At 36.0% G+C, this 24,308-nt stretch overlaps 1 protein-coding gene across 1 annotated transcript; it reads right to left on the reverse strand.

Annotated features, from left to right (window-relative positions):
* Positions 1-422: 422 nt before the first annotated feature.
* On the reverse strand, positions 423-21,926 carry LOC126750800 (uncharacterized). Its single transcript, XM_050460528.1, has 11 exons — positions 21,543-21,926; positions 17,463-17,775; positions 17,251-17,401; positions 16,624-17,184; positions 16,221-16,384; positions 15,678-16,146; positions 10,705-10,783; positions 3,119-3,431; positions 2,871-3,021; positions 1,940-2,673; positions 423-1,506 (listed from the first exon to the last, which is right to left on the reverse strand). Exons 1-11 carry the CDS (start codon positions 21,587-21,589, stop codon positions 799-801), a joined length of 3,690 nt encoding a protein of 1,229 aa, XP_050316485.1. The 5' UTR covers positions 21,590-21,926; the 3' UTR covers positions 423-798.
* Positions 21,927-24,308: the final 2,382 nt, after the last annotated feature.

The following is a 24,308-nucleotide window of genomic DNA, read 5'->3' on the forward strand; positions in this document are numbered from 1 at the left end:
GAGACTCTATCAAATACATACATATGTGAATTATCAGCATGGCGAACTAAGTCGATTTAGCCATGTTCATTTGTCTGTCCGCCTGTATATACACACAACAGGAGCTTGTCGCTCAATTTTTGAGATGCCGATCTGACATTTTTCACAACTTCTTTTTTCTCTAAGATCATTTGCTGGAACCGCCGGTATCGGACAACCATGGCATGTAGCTGGTATACAAACAGAATGATCGAAAACGTTCACTTCTATGGAAAAAATTCTGCAACTAAATTTGAAGCGCTTATTTTATAGCTGTCAAACTTTAGTTGCTCAAGCTAAATTGAGTAAGTGAGAAGCACAAATATAATGAGTTAGTTAATCATGCTAATTGCCTCTAATTGGGCCACATAAAAGCAATAAATGTCAAAAAAATAAAACACAACTTTGCATGTTATATACAAAATAAATATATATATATTTATTTAAATAGTGTTTATATACAAATATGCTAATATATGAAACTGTTATATAAATAAATAAAGTTCGAACTGCTTAGCAGTACAGAAATAACTAACACTGATCATACAGAGTTTAGGTATATTTTTCCACTTAATATCACATACGAAGGATGTATTCTGAAAGACCTTCAAAGGCTTCCTATGAAACACACACATTTAAATACGCCATGCCTACAGTTACATCACGTGCGGCCAACCCATTACAAGCAATCTCTCGACTGTCAAACGAAGTGGCTAAGCAACAAACCAAACCACACAGCAAACGGGAAAGCGTAATTACGTGCCCGAAATAAGCACGAACTCAATAGAGTAGGGTTTTATCTGTGTACATTTCGTCCCACAAACGCAACTTTTCTGCCTCGGGCAAATCTATCACCTCCAATTCATCGGAGATATTCAAGCATTTGAATATGTGCGAGTCGCGTGATACCGGCAACCATGTCTCTTGTGGTGGCGTTTCATTTTTCGTCAATGCCGCCTTCACCTCCAGCGCCAGCTCGATGCCGTCACTGACGCTATCATCAAAACTGCCGTCCGTACTGTGCTCTCGGCTATGGTGTTCGTGCCCATCACCATTTGCCTTGTGTTGCACATTTTGAAGCGCATTGCTACTGCCATTTTGATTATTGGCCTGAACTGGTTGCGCGTGGTGTGCCGGCTGCCGATGGTGATGGTGATAATGGTAGCTGTGGTCGTGCCCTTCATTCATCGGTATATTTGGATTGCCGCATTCGGCGAAACGTACTAGCATTGTGGTCAATCGGCGAATGGTGCGAAATTCGGCACTGCGTTGTTTCAGCTTCTTGGCACCCGCATTGTAGAATAAGTAAGAGAGATCGTCAGCATGACAGGTGCCGCGCACGTTGCGGCCACAGGTGATGATGCGCATGAAATTGAAGTGCTTCGAATCGAAATCGAAACGATAGAGGTAAGTAGGCGAATTGGCGTGATGAAGCCTTGAAAGTAACGTACGATGGATGCCATGCCAGAAGTATTTGTAAGAGAAGATCTGAAATGAAATGAAAGTACATTTCAGAATTTAGAGATGAAATAGCATCTAAGTACCGGAAATAAGCAGCAGTTTGATAAATGCATGATTATGTGGTGGTTTATGCTTGGCTTTAGAATGGTCAACCTTACAGGTAAAGTAATTGCAGAAAAAATATATATCTGTGATGGAGCCTATATCACTAACAGTTGAGATTCATCTTCAAAACCAAATGAACATACAAATATAGTTAGATTTATATTCAAATTGGGTGTATGATTCGTTGGGCTTATAAATTTTGTTCTCTGGATGGAACATGCATTTGTAAGTATATTTCAAAAAAAAAACCTGGTTTTCAAAACTAATATGAGCGCTTATGAAATTTTAAATATATCCAGTTCAGGTACGATAGAAAAGGTCCACCATAGTATTTAACCATAATTTATATACTCACATCGGCATACTGCAATACTGTTTCCCAACGAGGTTCATTGTCACCGAAATGTAGACGCAACAACTTCTCACCGTAATCCTTTCGCTGGTCCACATTCACATTCGCGTCGTCCGGCACCAAATATGTGGCATCTTTACTCAATTTGTGCATTAGTTCCGGATATTTGCGAGCCTCGGTGAACATTAGCAGACCCTCTGAACTATTGCCACCAATTAGCAAGGGTATTTCATTGCCCCAAGCGCTACGCATCATTTCCAAAGGCGGACGCGGTATAACACAATGTTTGCTCTCGTATGGCTCTACTGTTGGTCCAAAACTGAACATCATCCTCTGATGACGCTCATCACTGGTGAGCAGATCTTCGCACACCTTCACCATGTTGCTCGCTTTGCAGTGCTGCAAGTGTTCGAAAACTTGCCGATCTTCATTTTCGCCACGGTAGCCAGTGGCTTTTGCCAATCGATAAGCCCAATTGTATTGAGGTATGTTGGCCCATGGTGCCAGTGCGGTACCAGACATTAAGACACACTTGTGAAATAGATCACGAGTTTGTTCGGTGAGCATCATGTAGTGTGTTGAGGCAGCACCAGCGCTTTCGCCAAACACAGTGATGTTCTCAGGATCACCTCCAAAGAATTGGCAATTGCGCTTAACCCATCGTAAAGCCATCACTTGGTCTTTGAGACCGGCATTGCCAGGCACATCCAACTCGGGGTCCTCCAGCACGAGGAAGCCTAATGGGAATAGTAAATAAATAACAAGAATAATTAGTCATGTCTCATGTCTTATCAGACTGCAGTAAAAGACCACTTCAACTATCCCCAGAATTGCTGGATAATATCGGCCCAACTGAAATGACTGCGTTAAGCCTTTGACAGACCACACTTTATTAAATAGAGGCATACATTCGGTAGCATTGTAACCTACTTACCCAATGGACCCAAACGGTATGTGATAGTAACGACTACAACATTCTCCATCATGAAGTAATCAGGACTGTACATATCACGCGAGGCTTCGCCCATTTGAAAACCCCCACCGTAGATCCAAACCAAAACCGGCATCGGCTTCTGAGGATGCAGCTGTAAAACGAATTTCATTAAGAAACATGCAATTAAAGATATACATGAATAAAATTGGTGTAATGGGTGTTAAGGAAATTGCTGTTTGAGCGCTCACCGTTTTTGTGAACACATTCAAATAGAGGCAGTCCTCACGGCCTTGCACTTGCTTCAGTATAATATTGTATTGGCATGGCTTAAGATGCTCGCGCGTACAGCGTCGTACATCCGACCACGGCTCGGGTTCTTCGGGCGCTCTAAAGCGCAAACGTCCAATCGGTGGCTTGGCAAAGGGTATACCTTCAAAGCTATAATAAGAACCACCGTAAACCGAATGCCATTTGACGCCCTTCACTTTGCCATAAATTGTGTCGGTCACAACTTTTTCATTTGTGCGCATGCGCCTCTGATTAGTTTTGAATTTTACATAGCTGAAAGTAAGGTTAGATAAAATAAATATTTATGGTCGAATAATAAAAAGTTATTATCGAGGCTCAAATTGTGTTGAGTGTACAAATAACGCTTTGAATAATCTGAAAATATATGCCAATGTCTCATCATAAATTTTACACGAACCCGGAGTGAACTTATGCTAGCCGCTGATAAGAAGCAAGCTGCCGGCTGGCTTATCGCTGCAAGAGTCGCACATATAAGGCACTTTGAGCCGTTGAACATGAAACAAATTTAAATGCCATAATTTTCCATAATTAGGGGGTCTTGTTCCGCTTAGGCTTCTTTAAGGAACAACAAAACAAACAAGCACTGCTCCACAGGCACACATGCTGTTGCTATATTTCAGATTGTGGTTTATTCTTGCCATACTATTTTATATTTATTTACGTCAATCAACAAATATGCAGAAGATCTGAGGTACATATGCACTCATATACGTATAAATAAATATATATTTATAAAAATATATATGTAGTAAGTATTCAATAGAAAGTCCAAATCCACGGATCCGGCTTGAGTAGACGTATGGTTCGTATATATATATATATATTGCGCACTTCAGTGCAATTACGAATTCTTTCTTAGGACGTCACTATGTGGGCTCGTAGATTGTGCGAATTAAAATTAGATTTTCTAGTATACAAATAATACGTGTGTATATGACTATTTTAATGAAATAATTGCACTTGAAAGATGCTGCTGTCGTAAGACGCTTCAAATACTTATAAAGTGTAAATTGAACTTAAATATAACAAGAAGCATTCACAAATGTGTTCGTGAGTTGATGCGACTTGAACTTTCTCGTTGTAATTTAATTTTATTAACATCTGTTTAAATTACATTGATTGGCATCCCGTAAGGTCATAGCGATAAGAGTTAGCTTGAAAGATCTTGAATTCAATCAACAACTCATAATTAATGGAATTTTTATAATCACTGGCATTGCACAACAACAACACAGAGCTTCCATATATAACACCTTCAAAATGTGTTATTTTAGTGGTCTACAAATGACAAAACAATAAACAGATATTTCATAAATTAAAAAATATTTTTTTTTTTTAATGAATTAAATGCCTAAATGTAGGCAACATTTTGCGATGTGAAGTGCAGGTTTCATGCGCTTCATGAACTGTTGCTTATGGAATCTTCTAACCTTTAACCAGGGCCACTAAAAAGGCCGAAATATGCCGCAAATAGCCAGCGGATTATCTTATTCCATTTTGAAATTATTAAGGCAATACATGTTTCCAAAGTTCCTGAATTAGGGAAACGATTTACAGATAATTTGTTGAAATATAAAGCTTCGACCTAAATTTTGGCAAGCTTTATAGTGTCATGCTAATTTGAAGAATCAACTATTTCAACTATTTTTCTCGCTACTGCGCAAATTATATTTTATGAATATGTTACTTTGTCGGTATAAAAGGCGAGTTCAGTCAACATGGTTTGAGAACCAGTTGTGGAGTAGTCAATTTGAACTAAATTTTATAGAAAAAATTGAAAGAAAAGAAATGTTTATGCTGTTCCCTTATTCTATTTCTACGAAAGTCCAACAGAAATGTCTAAAATGTTACTGGTTTCGGGAAATTTGAGCACTTTTGTCGTATTGTCAATAAAATTTTTTAGTTCTAACAAAAATTCCCTAGATGTCTGATTCAAAAATAGAAAGTCAAACATTCACAAGATTGTCACGTGTATGAAAACTAGTTACTAGTTATAAAAAATTTCTGCATTTTAGATTATTTGCATTTATGTATATATTATTATTGATACGATATCTTCGATTATAATTTATTATTAGCTTATTACTCATAAAAGTACTGTTTCATCACAAAACGATAAAAAATTTGAATTTCAACTTAGCACTTTAAGTACTAATTTATAGAGCATAATTTGTCTAGCTCATATTTGCCATATAAAGCTTAGACAGCTGGCGGAGAGCAGAAACAAAAAGCAAAACGATTATTGAATTTTTTGACGACTCACTCACTTATCAATCCTAAAGCAAATGCTTCGAGTCGAAAGTACAATAAATTAAAGTAGTTTTTTGCAAATAATTATAATGCGTAATTTATTGCTATCACGTTCAACTTTATTGCTTTATTGCTTGCAAACAAGTAATTCCTCAGAATTACCACAAAAATTGTAATGTTTTATTTATACGAGGGCTGCTATATATATTCTGGCCTAGTGCAACACTAAGTGTTGCCAGGTGCAATCTGACATTTCCATTGGAAAGCTTGACATTTTTTAGCATAACATCACTCATAACGTTTTGTCATTTAATCGTAAATTCTTTTATTTACAGGGAATTAAAAAATTCATCTCGGCCAAAAAATGGAATTAACTTGTGAACATTTTCGTGCGATCATTTTTCACAACTTTCGACGTGAATTATCACGACATGAGTGCATCGATGAACTAAAATCTTTGTATGGCTATGAAGCACCATCCTATAGCACTGTGAAAATCTGGTACAACGAATTCAATCGTGGCCGACGCTCGCTCAAAGACGAATTCCGTGAAGGTCGTCCAAAAACAGCCGTTGTGCCAGAAAACATCGGTGCCGTACATGAACTGATAATGCAAGACCGTCATGTAACATACCTTCAGATAGAGGCATGCCTATGCATTTCTCCCATCAGCATACATTCGATATTGCATGAACACCTGGCCGTAAAAAAGGTTTGTTCTCGTTGGATCCCGCACAATTTGACAATCGCTCAAAAAAAGGGCTCGTGTGGATTGGTGTAAAGAAATGCTGAAAAAATACGATCGCGGTGCTTCAAAAGACGTTTATAAGATCGTCACAAGTGACGAATCATGGATCTATGCGAATGAGCCCGAAACAAAACAGCAATTGACAAAAAAAAACCATTTTCGTTGATAAATATGCATATTTACATTATTAGGCCAGAAATATATATAGCAAACTACGTATGTTTTTTTTTTTTTTTAAATGCATGCATGTGTGTGGGTTTCAATCATGCACTCAGCGAATTTGTTTTGAAATTTCGCTATTCTTAAGATAAGATCTGGACATTTATAGAAGTTTTATTTGATTGCTATTGTAAATTTGCTGTCCAAAATCGTTGCCACTATATAATCTTACAGTTATTTTTAGCAATAGAACAGCAAATCTATCAACATAAAATGCTTTGATAAGACGGGGTTTAGTGTACTGGCAATATTTTTACAGATTTTATTTTTGTAGTTTTAAAAGAGAAATGCTTTGATAAGAGAAAGCCTATATTAGATGGTTTTTCATGTCATGTAGCAGTCATCATGTGAAAGTACAAAAATCACAGATGTTGATAGGAAATTTGCGTCGAATTCAAGTCGTATGAGATCTATGTGTTCCTCTAAGCACTTCACTACATCAGCTACCAGCAGCTAAACACTTGTAGAACCCTCTAGTTAAAGAGAGGTGAAGATATGCGAAGGCAGAAAAAGTAATTCGTTGGTTAGCAATTTGCAAGAGATATCTAGTCTTGTTTTGGGTATAAATTTTTTGGACTTAGCGAAAAAGTATCTTGAAGTGATGCCAACTTTATATCTGAATGTCTCAAGTTCCGTGTTTGTTGAATGTGTTGTAGACAGCTTTAAATCGGAAAATTATACCAGATCTTACTTACATCGCAAATTCAGGGTTCACTCTTTCCTATAATGGTTGTGTTCCAAAACCTGGAGGTGTTTCTGTAGTATTAAATATGTTTGTATAGTAGCCTTTGAAGGAGCCATTAGTTCACCAGCAGCTTACAGTGGCGTAGTTGTTGTGTTTAATTATAAATATACCCTGTTCAACTTGTGTTAGTTTATTTTTGTTGTTAAAGTGAGCGAGTGCGGTTACTGTCAATGCTGCATGGAAGGAGAACCGGAACGAGTATTCGAATGCCACATACCCCGTCGGCAATTACATACATATATATATATATATAGGTGGTCTCCGATTTGGCGAATTCATCTCCAAATGCCGGCATAAACTACATAGCCACACAGCTCTATAAGCTTGCTTTGTATATGTAAAAGCTTGCTAACTAATCCGTACGGTCTTGTTGTATTCAGCCGACCACAACAGTACAATTAATGCATTGTAAAATGATTGTCTGATGCAAATTTGTTGTCTGCCTGTCAACGCTTATCGAATTGGATTCAAACGAACTAATATGTATGTATGTATGCCTGTCTGTCTATGAGTGTCTGTTCAAGTTGGAGGCTTGCTTGTTGATCGACTAGTTTTGCGACGTGCACATGTATAAAGGTGGATGTATATTTTTCTTCAACAAAATTTAAAAAGAATTTGTTTTCATAGAAGGAAATTAATAATCTGAAAACCAAGGTTGTGTCAGTTCACATTCTTTTTGAGCTCGAAATTATTACCCTCGGACTACAATAGACTGATCTGAATAAACTCCATTTATGTACCATATATTATTTCAATATATGTGTGCACCGTCTTCACATTTGTTGCGCAAGCGCATGCAAATTTCCAATGCCGAAACAATATTTAAAATATTCTTGCATTTTTTCCGGTTATGGCGTTCTCTGGAAATTTGTAGAGAGATTTGGTTGAGCAAAATATTTGTATGCTTTTATAAGAATGGCTTCAAAAGTACAGTAAATATTATGCAAACATCCACAACTCTAGAGCGTTCGCAATAACAGTAAATATCTGTGCGATTGCTTTATTATACTCTTCACCTTGTTATCTCTAAGTATGAGATGAGCTTTAATTTATAATGAGAGTTAAAATAATGCTGTATTTACAAGTATAGATAAATTGAATTAGAAGGCAAGCTTGTGGAATGAGAAAAGATTAAAGACACAGTAGTAAGTCCCTTAAAATTTATTGAGTTCTATAATCTATATGGCTTCGCGACGAAGATACAATAGCAATAGTATAATATATCAAGTTCAATGTCAACAAAGTTCTTTTATAAAATTAGGAAAAATTAATCTTTGTCAACTATATATGTATGTAACTACTTGGATAATCTCCTTATCTATCTGTCAAACTAAAAAAGACGATTTGATAGCTAATTCATAGAATTTAATTAGAATTTGTAAAGTTCCTGCATGAAGATCCATTATTTTCGCTCTCTAAATATTTCCCTATTTTGTGGCTGATTGTGATGATTTCACACCAATTCAAAGCAGTGAAGCATCGTCATCTTTGAAAGTGCTTATGAAAATCTCAAATCAATCAACGAAATGGTCACATGGCTTTTCGATATGCGAATCAGGGCTTATCAAGCAATTACTATCAAAATACTATAGCCCCACAACACATGCGCATTATTATGATTGATTAGTTGAAGATTGCCATAGCTTAGCCCTACCGCTTGCAAACAGTGGCACACACACACACACACACACATGTGTGCAGATAAATAGACGGCGAGTGTGCACTATTTGTCGCTACGAGGTCAAAGTTCAAATTGCTCGCCGCCGCAGGACACCTAGTGATTGGCTCTTGCCAATGTATGCACTTAAAACAAATGGAATACTAAAGCATACACACCTTCGTTCAACTATGAAATTATGTATGCTTGTTTATGACTGGGCATATAAATTAACAAATTAGAAGGTGCCCAGTTATCTCATTTGCACAATTGTGTGCCGCAGCGCCGACACCTGTTTAATAATAAATGCGCTGAAATATTCGTCGTGGCGCTGGAAGCCAGCGAACTACTTGTATATACACACACTTACCGTACATATGTAAGTACATGCATGCATACGCATATTCGATCGCCTCCACAAACTACTGCATATATGTATGTAATTATGTAAGTATGTATTAGATATTATGGCGGGGAATATTTGTTAGACATGAAACTACGAAATACTAATTATATTGCCATATTATCGCTTTGAAGGCATTGTGCGGAAGAATAATTGGGGCGCAAGGCACGTGGCGGCTGTGGAATGAGGTGCAAAATGCAAGCCAAATTTCTTTTGTGCGCTGGATTTGGGTGCTAATTGAAATATTTTAGCAATATGGATATTAAAAATGGAAATAACCAAATTCAGAAGAAAAATTTAATTTTTTCGCAATTTTCTAAAACGCACAAATATTTAAGACAAAATTACTTCCAATTAAGGTGTAGTAAAAATCTGTAATAAATAATAATTAAAAACTGCATACCGGTTAAATTTCTTTCGTATAAGTTCTTATTAGGTGTGCATTAACAAAAAAGATATTGAGGATCACTGTCCTCATTACACCTCTATGTATTCTACAAAAAACTGATATTTTTTGGATATTGCGTTCAACAGTAAAAGACGTGTAAATATGGAGATCACTAACGCCGAAATCCGCGCGATTTTAAAGTTTCGTTAAAGGCAAATCCGCTAGAGAAACGTTCCGTGAGATTAATGGTGTTTTGGGGGACAGTACTGTGTGTTTGGTGGGATTGGAAGGGAATCATCCACTATGAGTTGCTCCCATATGGCCAGACGCTTGATTCTACCATCTACTGCGAACAACTGGACCGCTTGAAGCAGGCGATAGACCAGAAGCGTTCAGAATTGGCCGACAGAAGGGTGTAGTGTTCCATCAGGACAACGCCAGACCACACACTTCGTTGATGACTCGTCAGAAGCTGCGGGAGCTCGGATGGTAGGTTTTATCGCATCCATAATGGCAATTTGTAGGCGTGGAGAGACCCCATTACGATTTTTTTTTACTTAGGAACGCTCGTAACAAGTTTCATCAAGAAAGCTCAATTTTTACTCAAATAACAGTTACCTGTACCTAAAACTTGCCAACATTTGGTTTCAATATTACTTTATCTGCCTTACTTTTGAAAAGTTTCTTCTCCAGCTTACTTTTTGCTGACTCTCAGCACACAACACACACACTCTAAATTGGAACATGAGAAGACATCAAGAATTCATAGAATTCACTAAATTGGCCTTAATAAATAAATGTCCAGTCAGCAAGAATGAAATAAATTTGCATTGTATGCAAAGTCGCTTTGTGTATAGTTGGAAGTTTAAAGCAATATAATTTATACATTCATATGGGCGCTGACATGTCTTGTCATATCTTTTTATGCACGGCTCTTGTCCAACAGCGATTTGTTTAGCGCGTTGTTGCTGGCCGCTGAAGGATAGGATAAAGGAGGCAGGATAAGCAATAAAACTATTTCAATAATTTACTCCGTGATGAAGAATTAATATTTCGTGTGAACGGGTTTAGCTTGCTTTTAGTCTAATTAGAAAGGAAAAGTAAAGTAAATTTACCTTAATGCAATACGCATCTGATCGCCGAACGGTATATCGAAAGACATGCTGGCGCTGTTTTGTGTTTTAGTTGTTGTTAATTAGAACTTCGAAATTCGAAGATGACAAAAACTTATTTATATTTCTATTTTTTTATTTTATGCACGCAGTCTTTACTGTAAACTTTAATCTTAATTTAATCTAAAAAAAATAACGCCCGAGCAATCTATTTCTCGCTCACTTGAATTTTAGTTAATTTTCTTCACTTCAATGAATTTCAATTTAACGCGCATTAACGATGCTTATTGCCCGTGTGTATGTATGTATCAATGTATGAACTGACTGAAAAATCGACCGCAGGATAACGGTGTGTATGCGCATGTGTGTCGCTGGCGTTTTAGCGCGCAATTTCGCCGCACTTGTTGCTGTCGTTCACTTTGCTCGCACTTATTGCAGCACCTGCGTTCACGGCAAATGTCCTGCAGGCCTGTTTGCTATTGACTTTCTCACCGTGAATTTATTAAATCTTAATTCATTGATTTTTTTTATTTAATCCACTTTTTTAATTTATTATTCATGCGTCTATATTGCTCGGTGCCGGCAACCGTGTCGTCTGTCCGTTTTGCACAAGGGTTGTTCGCCAACTGAGAATTGCGAAGCGCGAGCAAGGCGGCACAGGCCAACGCGTGGCTATGCACACATACAGGCGCAGCCACTGACTAAATGAATGGGCATAAAAATTTTGGTATGTGTATGTGCAAATGTATCTGTGAATAAGTGGCTGGTAAGCCACAACCAAACAGTCAGAACAATAATGAGGCGAGCGGATGTGTGACTATATGATGAGAGCTCAATTGGGAACTGGTTATGGAGTAGTTCGAGAAAATCAACTTGTTGCTGGTTGGAACAGAACTGGATACAGAACATTAAATAAACATCTTCGATTCGACACGAAAACTAATAAAACTAATATTAGATGTGCTAAATAGAGCGACTAAGTGGTGGGCTGTGCCGTCAGAGCATAGTCAACATTTGTAGTAGTGGCAGTTCAAATGTTCAAAATAAACTCTAGGCATTATACACTCGAAATGAACTTTACCACCTAATGTTTGTAACGCAGCAAAGTAATTTGTAAGTAATATATATTATTATTAAAAATCCGTTTTTTTTCTCAAGAATTATAAACTTTTTTTAACCTGTTGTTCAAAATATTAAAAAAAACAAATATTCTATAGCTGATCACATGAACTAGTAACAATCTGGCTTAACCACAAATACTTACCATCAAACTCTAAAAAATGCCAATTAACAAACTAACATAACAACTAAAATTTGTAAGCTGCTACAGCAGCCGCTCATACTACATATGCAAACATTCTTATAAGAATACATGCATGAGTATGTGTGTATTGTGTGTAAAATGAGAGCCTAACAGCTATTGCTTCCGTGACGGAGCGCCGCTAATATGCCAACACCGATTCCGTGTGTGTCAATATTGGGCGAGCGTAATTGATACACTATCGCTCATACGCCTTATCTCGTTGGCATTGCCGCCGTTGTTCATTGTACCGCTCACATATTTAATTATATACGTGCATGCACATTAATATTGATATGCAGTGTATTTGTAAATATGCATGCTATCGCTACCGGCTCTCCTTTGACGGCTGGTCTTCTTGTGCCCTTATTGCCCTTAATGCCCCATCAAAGCGGGGGGCGATCGATGTATACGTGGCAATAAACTTCAAACAAATTATACACTAATTTGCAGCACAGGTGGCTATTTTCGGGTGGGTGGAGTACGACCACACGAAAATTCATATGTTAGTCTGTTTATAAATATTAAAATATATTATGTCGGTCTCAACCTCGCTAAAATATTTTATATGTGGTTGACGACCGATTAGCGGTAAAATCAATAATTTTTTTTAGCACATTGAATAAAAAATAACTTTTTTTCTGTGTCTACATATATGAATGCTCATAAATGGAAATGAAAATCATTGCTAGTTAGTTTTCTGTAAACTTTGTTGCTTAGTGTTTTGTTGATATGGAGAGTTCGGCAGAATTTTTGCAACTCCTCCGCACCATTTAGTTTTTTGTTAAACATTTTATAGTCTGCTTGATGATTTACGTAAGTTACCGTGAATATTTATTTTGTAAAGTTTTAACATATAACAATTGTCATAATTGATAAGCATTAGGCTTCTTAGTCACTCCACAAGACCTCACCCTACACCAAAGTGGCAAGGTGCAGCACATTTGCTTAATTGTGCATGCTCATTATATCCGGAATAAGATATAATGTCACAAAACTCGTGAATAGTCAAAGTCAAAAGGAAAAGTCGATGATATAAAGTATATTTGCAGATGATCGGTGTGACGAACTTAGTCGATTTAGCTTTGTCCGTCTATCTGTCTGTATATAAGCGAACTTTTAGCACAGGTCTTTTGCTGCCCAAGAAGTTGGTCATTTGTTGGGAACACTGATACAAAATCCCTATAGCATATAGCTGCCATAAAAACTGACCGATTAAACTCACGTCCTTGTATGAAAAACTTTTTTATTGGACGAGATATCTTCACGAAGTTTGGCATAGTTTGTTATTTAAAAATATTCTATATTATTCGAAGAAAGTTTCCAGACTGGACCACTGGCATATAGAACCCATTCCAACTGGCCAATCAAAATCAAGATAAAGATCTTTTTATTTCTTTTTATTCTATAAGAAATGCACCTGTGGCAGATATCCGGGTATCAGTGCAGCCGATATTAAAGCTTTTTTTCTGTTTTCCTGTTTCATTTGTGATCTGGTTGGTTGCAATATAATATCGGAGAAAAATGTCTGGGATGAAAATGATTGAAGTCAGATCAAATTGAGAGTATTCCGCATAACACTATACACAATTTTTAAACTTAAGTCATTACCAAGCAACGCCACTTCAAAGAAGATGAAAATTTAAAGTATACTAAAGAAATATTTTACTGAAAATCTGACGAAAGTCTTTCCCAGAAAAAATATGCACTTTATATTTTATATAAATATTTTCACATATCTTCTTAAACTATAATTATTTAATGCCCACACCTTTTTTGCTTGATAGGCCCTTGATAGGCACTCATTACAAAATAAATATCAATAGACTGTACTTATTCTGTCACGCATATTATTACTATGTTGCCCTGAAGTTAATATTTTCGGTCATTCCGTGCAACAATTGCTAGTATTAGACGCCACTACGTATACTTAACATGAATTCTAATATTAGTACATTTCACTCAAAGTCACCGCAGTATTTGGTATATTTGAAACGCTCACTTTAGATATACATATATTTGTAATTCATATTTGCGGAATAAAATTATAGGTTTGTTTTAACAAAAATAAGTTATTCACTGCAAACCGCTTGCATGCAAATAGTAATTATCTGATATGTGCCTAATTGAGTAAACTGGGATGTACAGTACTTTTGTAAGCGAAAAACTGCATACTATAAAGTAATATATTCGAAGTTGCAAGTTTTTGAAATTTTTGGAAATCTATAAATGGTGGTCTGTTTGAGTAAAAGTTCAAAATTAATGAAATAAATTGATTTTCTCTGTCAAAGCCAAAAAACAAAATATTCTTTACGATCGTGAATATATATTTTTTACATATAGGCTCTTGAACATAGATTAAACTATGACCTTGAAATAAAAGTTTTATTAACAAATTTCTTTCCATCTGTTCCAAGTATAACTAAAACTAAAAAATAATTATTTTTTTATTACTCGCCTTGGCAGTAATTTTCAACAGAGTCATCTAATCAGCTACAATGACTACAACTTTTTTCTTAATTAACAATCTATAAGAAAGGTAACAGTTTGATGAATTGTTCATGTGCAGCCTCGAACCAACAAAGATTTTGTACCGCAATTAGTGCCTCAAAATCAAGGGAAATTTCGTTGAAAACATATATGTTAAAAATAACTTATAATAATGTATAAGGGTACCAGATTCTTTTCTGGAATCGAATTGCCATAGCTGCGTACCATACTCCACGAAAGCAGGCGCCTAAACCTGGTTCTTCTCTACAGTATATTCCTTCAGTGCCTACTCCTAATCGTGGGCAGTTAAAAGTTAGGCCTGCATGAATAAGAAATCAGTACTTCAAACTGAATCTTCAAAAGCTTCCGAGGAGTTATAAAGCTACTCCTCCTACTGTTTGTCCTCATGTGTGTTGTCACTGTAAAAGGTTTGCTTCACCGTTTATAAAAATTGGAATAAACCAATAATTATAGGTACCGATACAATGCAATTTTTAACTGTCCCAAATAGTACCTATCCTCGCCAACTGCAAAGTATGTAAGGCGACCGAAATGAAATTCTCAACTATGGCTGTGTAGTTATCGTAATATACTGAGTTTTTAAAAAATGTCATAAGTCAACCTCACGTAAATTAATGGTATTAGATAACGTATACGCTATGTTGAGCCTCAAAGAGACGGAAATTCATTTCAGATACTTTCTTGGACCTTTAAGTTGTTCCTGCAACTCCCGATTGACTTCTAAAATTGATTTATTAAAAAAAAAAATAATTAATTACATAATACAAAGAGAGTCCGTCAAAAATTTAAACGATTGTTTTTTCGTTTTTTTTCATTGCAAGTGTATTTATTAAATTTACATAAATTGTACAAGTTTTACCAATATTTAAAGCTTCATTGTATGGATTTTCATTGCTAAAATTATACTTTTAACACAAATATTATATACATTTATACACAGCGGTCAATCTGATTAATTTTCGTTCAATCAAAATAAACTTATTTACAAACAACAGTTTCATAAACAACAAAATATATAATTGTACTATATAATTTTTATAAAAATATATATGTTTAAATGTTTCATATAAATATTTCATTACAAACAAGTGACTATTTTGCATTCAAACCGACGTCTGAACTGCTTTTTACCAAATACTTTCTGGCTACTACCTTTCGCGTCAACACAGCAACTCTGTGTGCTTGTCGTAAGCGCTCGCCCATACTTTCGCGTTCGGTAACTCTGGCCATTCTATGAACTTCAAATCATCGCTTATATTTAAGCAATTTAATTTTGGTTCACTTCTTTTCAATGGTTCCCAAGTCAACGTTGCCATACCAGGTATATCCTCGTCATTCGGGTTGCCAGTGCGCGCAAATTGTGTCCAAAAGCTGATCATACGGTTAATAGTCTTATATTCACGACTCTCTTTTGGCAAGCGTTGCGAAAAAAGATTCGAAAAAATATACGAAAGCTCATCACCGTGTGCCACGCCTTTCAAACCACGCCCCATACGCAATATACGATAAGGATGCGGCAACTCTTCGGAGTCAAAGTCGAAGCGATATAGGTAAAGTGGCGCACCGGCCGCATGCGATAAGCGTGAAAGTATGAGCCGATAGAGCGAAAAGTGCAGGCACGAGTAGGCTATGATCTGAAATATTATAAATAAAAAGGAAATGTTGTATTCATGCTTTTTATAGGGGCGTGTTTAAAGAATAAACTTACATTTTTATATTCATCGATAGTAGGTGTCTTACCACTCACATGCACTGTTCTCAATTTTTGCTCGAATTTCTCACTCTCTTCATTGTCGGCTACTTCAAAGGGCACAAAGGGTTTAAGAGAATAACATTTCTGCCTTTGGGCAGCACTGGCTAAGGCCTTGGCTCCTGAATTATATGTGGTGTTGAAATAAAGAATAAAATTTAATATATTTGCAGCATAAATTATCAAGTAGGCATTTAAGATGATTTAAAACGTGAGATAGAGCCTGGAATCATCAACTTATCGCAACATATACTCTTCTATGTTTTACCGACTTGTAGCATGAAATCATACCGAATAGTTCAACCGATATATGTTATTCTTTTATTATATATACCACCCTCTCCAAAAAAATAAAACTCACCCTGCATGAAGATCAGCCCTTCGTCTGACGTATGGCCGACCAGCAGCGGTATCGCATTGCCCCACGCAGTCTTCATCATTTCCCTTATTGGCTTCGGTATCACACATTCCGGCGTCACGTATGGCTCCACGCAGTAGACAAAAGGCGTCGATATATTGCGCGCACGATCTTCTGACGTCAGCGTACGACCTTCAAGTGCCATCAGATCTTTCGCTTTACACTTTCTTAAAAATTCAAGCACACTTTTATCATTATCAACACCCTTGTAGCCAGCTAATTTTGCAAGACTGAAAGCACGATATTTTTGACCTTCTGTCTCCCATAGAGGAAGGGCAGTGCCCGACATTAAAATCACACGGTGAAAGAGTCCTTGTGTCTGTGCGGTCAGCATCATGCAGTGAGCGGCGGTAGCGCCAGCGCTTTCACCAAAAACCGTTATGCAGTCGGGATTGCCACCGAAGCTCGCACAGTTATTTTTAACCCATTTTATAGCCAGAATTTGATCTTTAAGGGCAGCGTTACCAGGTACATTGCATTCGGGTGTGCTGAGCGATAAAAAACCTGGAGTAGAGAGAAAATGCAAAGGAGATATTCATATGTCTTATTTTGCCAAATCTATACACTCACCCAATACACCCAGCCGGTATTGTATTGTCACGAGCACAATATCTTTTTGCATAAAATAATCAGGTCCATACCATTCACGTGTAGCCTCACCGGTGCAGAGTCCACCGCCGTGTATCCAAATCATGACTGGCCGCGGCTTATCGGGCTGTGGCTGTGTGTATATAATTTGTTCTTGAAAATGATAATTTAAAATTTTCGGTAAAAGCACATACATTATTCGTATACACATTGAGGTAGAGACAGTCTTCAGATCCCTCCATTGCGCCGGTTATGACGTGTGCCTGCACAGCCATTTCTTTGGTACTTTTGCAATCTCTCACACCCTCCCATGGTATGGGTCGTTGTGGTGCTCTAAAGCGCAGCTCGCCCACAGGTGGTTGTGCATAGGGTATACCCTCGAAGCTGTGGTATGGCACGTCGTAAGTAGTTAGCCGCTTAACGCCTTCTACTTTTCCATACTCAGTTTCCACGATCGACGTTTCGCCGGTTGTGTGTCGATTTTGTTGGTATTTGTGTTCGTAGACTCTAAAGATTGGGTGGAAAAACGTGAAAGTTGTTTTTTGAGAGCTAATTAAGTTTAGATATGATTAGGATAGATATTAGGGTGCTGCAAAATTTTTTTTTTAATTTTTTTTACAACTCTTACCCCCTCAAATGTTAGTGATTGACAAACAAAAAATCCTCCCTCAAGCTGGGCGCTGTAGCTTAATTCTAAGGGATCGCTATTTTTTTTTAGGTTCCCATACGTTTAACATAGGAATTTTCGTTTTTCCATTCAAACTAAAATTTCACCAACTAATTTTCGTTCCTTAAAAAATCCATCACATATTCAGAAAGTTCACTTTTCAATCTTTAAAAATTTCTCTTTTCTATATTGTTTGTCAATCACTAACATTTGAGGGGGTAAGAGTTGTAAAAAAAATTAAAAATATACATATATATAAATATAGTTATACCAATGTAAAAATGAGAGTTATAGTTTTGATATATAATTACTTTGCCACTTATTATGCGAGTTTGCTGCGGTCTTCTTAAAATTAATTGAAATTGAATTCATATATTAATATAGGGATTGAAAGTTTAATAATATAAGGGATCAAAACTTCAACTAAAACATAAGTATCTGTTGGGAAACTTCTTAAAATTGAACAAACAGCTGTCTAATAACCTTTCTTCACATTTCCGATCTATCAAGTACCTCACGCCACATAATGGAAAGAACTACAAGTATTAAGTCGATCAATAATGGTTAATGGCCATGGAGTTTTAGCTCTTATATAAATTCGAACTTTTCTAGAAAATATTTTAACTTATTTGTTGGAAAAGCCATATAACCCAAGTCCTAGAAGTGTTAGTCCGTACTTTAGATATTAACAGTAGTTATACAATCAGTATAACTAGTTTTATCCTTAGCGATAAAGTCACGCTTATGGTAATAAGACGGGCGGTGGGGCAGATGTCCGCTTTATATGCGACGTGTTTAACTTGTTTATGTCTTTATATCTCTCTAAATGGTATGATTCCATTCACTTAGATTAAATATTTTTTATAAACGCGACATATTTGTGTAATCTTGTTGAAAGTTTCAGGTTCAGCTTGTCTACTCCCACATAATTGTTGTGATTGTAGTGAAATAACACTTGTTAAATATACTATATATTTACACATCACTTACTTTATAAAAGCGAAAAATTACTTAAGTATATTCCAAAAAGAGATTGTGAATATCAAAGAGCACTACAGTTCGTATTCGAACAAAACTACCGATTACACTGTTGGTTGTTATCTACAAATCAGTCGAAATCACTTATGCCGCTATAATATCACAACCCTAATTATTATTATATTTTTTGCCGATGGTATTATATGCCTTCACTATACTTGTATACCTAAAGACGGTAGATTCGCTGGCGAATTATGTTTTTCCAGCAATATGTGAAAAGCAGCCGGAATCGCCTCTTGGTTTGCCCCTCATTGCTCGCATATTAACATTAAAACTTTAGTATGTTTCCCTTAGTAGAAAGTATAAACACAGGAAAAGAATGCTAGTCTTCATAAGCAGTGTTGGATCGGTCATGCTCATAAGTGCAGATTTTGAATAATTTTGATCTTTATAACAGTTATTCGCATATACAGGGTCTACCAACAAGAAAGGCGTGTCAAAATGGATTTTGCTATATTTTGTTATGTAGATAATTGTATGCCATTTATGACTTCAACAAAATGTCTGCTAAATGGCCAACACGGCATCCCTTTAGGCCAACTTTCAATGACCTGGTCTAGCATTTCGGCTATAGTACACTGAATGGTGTCTTCGGACTTCTGGAGCGTTGGTGGTTGATTGACGTAAACCTTTGATTTAACTTACCCTCTGCGAAAATAATCAAAAGTCTTTGTGTCCATGTTTAGACGTGACGTCTTGTGGGAAAAAGAGCCAAGCAAGATCGTGTTATACACTGCTATTGATGGAGGCAGCATATTCGGCCACATTTCGAAAGAAAGAAGATCCGATGATGCCGCTAACCACAATCTCCACACAGCGGTCAAAGGAGATGAAGTTGCCTCTCCTTAACCACACGATGATTTGACTTACCCAGTAGTGACTGTTCTGTTTGTTGGCGAAGTCATTCAGCCAGAAATATACTACATCTATATCCCGTATCCCAGAAGAGTGGATTATCATGATATTCCGTAAGGAATGTAACACAGTCTTCGAGAGAATAAATGTCATATCAAAGATAATGGAAATATAGTTGCTACGCTATTAAGGGAAGCTACCGAATTGATAAAGTTTCTTTAGTGAAAGCATTAGATGAAAGAGATTTCTTTTGCCTTTGAAATACGAAGGGTAGAAGCTTGGGTATTCATTTGATGTTTCTAAAAAGTGCATACTGGGGAAGCAACGGTTTGGTATTCATTATGGACGCACTCAGTGGCGCAGTATTCGGAGGCGTGGCTGTGGTCTGCAACAAGTTTTTGCAGATGTTTTTCCTCAAAATTTTTTCCGATCCACATCAATGTTTCTGCTGGATGATGATAAAACACCACTATCAAGTTATCATATATGTATTGGAGTAAATACCATTTATCATGAGCAAAAATATACGTATGGATGGAAACATCTAGAAAGCCCAGCTACTTACAATCGCATTGTACATTTTTCTCCCCGATCAATTTTAGTCACCAAATCAAGTAAATGCATTTCTCTAAAATCCGTAAATTATCGGCAGGTATCAAAACCATTGTGAAACGGTATTTTTTAAACAAACCGTTAGCTTTGTTAGCGAACTGAGTAAAGGTACAGTAATGAATGAAATTAAATGTGAACAGGTAGCTCTCTAAAAATAAACATTGATGCGCCTTGCTATGTACATATAACTTAGTATTTATGTATGTAATATATGAGTTGTTTTGCTACCTGAATTTCTTACTTCAATATTTATGGGCAAACGAAAGTGAAATTTCATTGATATGCCAAACATGGCGGCATCAAAAGGTTGGCAATTTCATGGAAAAAAATTTAGAAATACCTACATACGTAGAATATGTAAATACTAGATATAACATTTGCTTTTGAGATACTACTCATATTACTCATCGTAAAATACCACAAAATGATTGCTGTCATTGCATGATACATAATTATATGAGCAATTTTCATAATTTTTAATAAAGACTAAAATACTAGAAATCGATTAATTTTCACAATATGCGCAAAATTGTAAATAAACTTTTGTTTACTTTTTTTATTACACGCGTACATATGTATGTATGTAGATGTGTAAATAAGTATATGTGTGTGCTTTAACAAAACCAGTCGTTTATTAGTCATCTCAGCTGATGCGGCCAACTAGTTGGCCGTTTCTTAGGAATGCACAACATAAATACAAATACAACAAAAACTTGTGTAAGTGTGTATACATAGTATGTACATTCATAAATGTAAGACTGGTTTTCGGTAAACAAAATGTCAAGCCACGCGGTCGAGTTGCGAAATTGCTAAATGTCAAACCATTAATATCTATTATTCAATGAGATGTGAACATTTTTGGTAAAGAGCATAACTCAATTTAAGTTTTCGTACACTTAGCACTTTCAAATATAAATAATATTAATTTTTAAAGACAAATAATGAGTTTTTAATATATAATATAACAAATAAACAAAAAAAATTAAAAAAATATTGAAAATGAAATTCGATATAGATTACTGATTTTTTTATAATACTCATTTTTTATATTTATATATTTATTACTCTTAAATTTTTAAATTTCAACAGGCACTGCACTCACTTCAATCGCCATCGACATTTCTCTATAAATCCAACATTTGAAAACATGTTAGCAGAGCGCAAGTTGCTTTTCCTCCAGCCTTTCAAATTTATAATCCAGAAAATGCGTTGAATTGCTTCAAATTACTAGTTAAGCTTGTAGATTAGTTACAAACTGCCACAAAACATACATATGTATGTATGTATGTACGTAAGTGCCCACTCAGCGCTCTATACAAATATGAATATACATTTGATTCGGTAGATCACTATTAAAATATCACACACGAAATTATCGTAAACCAATTATTTGATTTTTCGATTTATATCTGCTCCAGCAGCGAAGCACCGACAACCGCATGGAACAACGCGAACAACCGTACTGAAAAAAGTTCATACTAGCGTAGAAATCAAAAGCGTAAACAATTGCAGCTTCAGCGTAATATCTATATAAATATGTATGCGTTTAGATAAAGAAATGGAGAAATAGCGCACAGGAAAAGGCAGACAAAAATATAAAAATATATTACTCATATCAGTAAAGTGGATGATACCGAGTACCTAAAGAAAAAGAAAACCATAACAAAGCGCATTTTAAGTTAAAAAAGTCGAAAAATCAACGACACTTGCCGCGCACTTGAAGCAAACAACGATCATTGAGCGAAGTTGGTGAGTGGTGAGCGAGAGCGCCATTAAAAAACGCTAGCCGATATTGCGCTCTCAGTTGTCACTTTCGACTACGGTGTTGTTGTAGATGCTTTGTTTTCGAATTTTCATTCAACATGCACGTCCGGCATAAACAAGCTACTTAGTTGCTGGTGATACACGCCTGCCAGCAATATCAATTGATACGGAGGCGAAGGAAAAAGCAGCACAAAAAACAGATGTTTTGACGTTTTGCACAAATACAATGAGTGTGTCAATATGTATCAAACAAATATTTGCACATCTCCCAGTCAACTTTTGTGAAAATGTGATGAAAGTTGGATATATTCTTTAGAATTTCTCGTAAATATTTAAAGAAACTGCGCTTTCTACAAGAACTTAGGAAATAATGCGTTTTTGGTAGTTTTCAAGAGTCTGACTAATGAAAGCAACCTCTTTTAGTTTTTTTCCAGAACATTTTAAGTCAGACACGCCGAGGATTATTCTTCATACATCACTGAGTAATGGCTGGATACTTACCGTCTTACCGCAAGCAGCTATGGTGACCTAAATAGCAAACTTTTGAACCATATCTAATGTGTGAGAGTCTCCAAAGCTTGGTTTTGACTTATCTCTGAACTTTCTTAGTTACGAAATTTCCTTACTTGGTTGCAAAGGCGCCAGTAGCTTATATATTTATAGTATGTACCTGTATTCATATTTATGTTAAGGTGGTAATTAAATGACCAAAAGCGCAAGCTTCCGGGAACTTAGTTGAGTTGTTAATAATGTAGGTCTACGGAATCAAGCTCCAGCTCATCTGTAGTAAAGTCGAAATATGTACATATATATCGAGGACTATATCGATTTGTTTCTAAGTTTCAGTTTACTTGTTAAATTTTGCACCATAGACGAGATGACTTCTCCGCCAACTCCGAACGGTTTCGAAATTCATACAGGATATCCGAAAAGAAAGTAATCTAAAGTACAGATTTGTTTCTGAAATAAAGCACCACCCTAAAATTTAAGCTTAAATTCTCTAAACAGACATACAGTTGCGATTGAAAAATAGCACCACACGTTATACTGGAATGTTAGAATATATTTTACCTTTTTTCTGATTTGGCAGCAATCACCATGGCGTGCTCTCTTACTCAGTATGAACAGTTCGTTACAAACTTAAGTGGTCCTTTTAGTTTGATTAAATTTTGTATTATGTGCCTACTTTGGCGCAGATCAAAGGAAAACATAAACTGAAATCATGAAATTTCTAAGTTGTTCCAAAAAAAAATATTCGAAACGCTTTATATTGGGTAGTCGGAAAAGTTGTATTTCTAATCAAACTTCAACTTCTCTTCGCCGGCGATAAAAGCGTGTAGCACAGCACATGCAGTTTGCAAAAATCCTCTTAGAAATCCTCGCTGAGGATTAAAAAGGTTATAAAACATGTTTGTCAAACATTTACTACCGGCAAGGTGCTATTATTTTGACCACAGCTGTTCGTTACGGCGTACGTAATTAATGTAGGCATTGGCATTGGCATTGGCTAAAATGAAATATGTCGATAAAAAGACAACATTTGATATTCAATATAAGGAATAATGGAAACAACAAAGCAATTAACCGTTTTTTACTTATTATATATTAATTATATATATATATTATAACTAAGTATATATATACAAGTGCATTTTTCGTGTCGGCCGATCACATGTGAATTTCATTTTTAATTTCCATCGTACAATTTGCGTTAGCAAACATTTTGTTTGTAAATGGAACTTACTCTCAATGCGAGTTTTTAATTATATAATAAAAGAATTGCTGAATCAGCCTCTTATAAATTCCGTCATCTAATACATTTTTAAAGCGCTCATGTGCGTACAAGCGCATAGATATAATCTTCTATTATTTAAGGAAGCAGATGACATCCCCTTAGTCATCCGAAAAATATTCTAATATCGAGCGAGTCTCACATGTAGTAGGTACATATTTAATGTGGCAAGAGGGGAGATGTAGATGAAAAATATGTCAACAATTAGTTTAAATTAGTTTTGCAATGCACAAATCCAACCCTGAACTAATCAACTTTTAAGGTTATATCATTTATAAAATTATAAAATAAATTATAAGAAAGCTCTCTAAA

Source organism: Bactrocera neohumeralis, chromosome 2 (genome assembly GCF_024586455.1).
Source record: "Bactrocera neohumeralis isolate Rockhampton chromosome 2, APGP_CSIRO_Bneo_wtdbg2-racon-allhic-juicebox.fasta_v2, whole genome shotgun sequence".
In the NCBI taxonomy this organism is placed as follows: Eukaryota; Metazoa; Arthropoda; class Insecta; order Diptera; family Tephritidae; genus Bactrocera; species Bactrocera neohumeralis.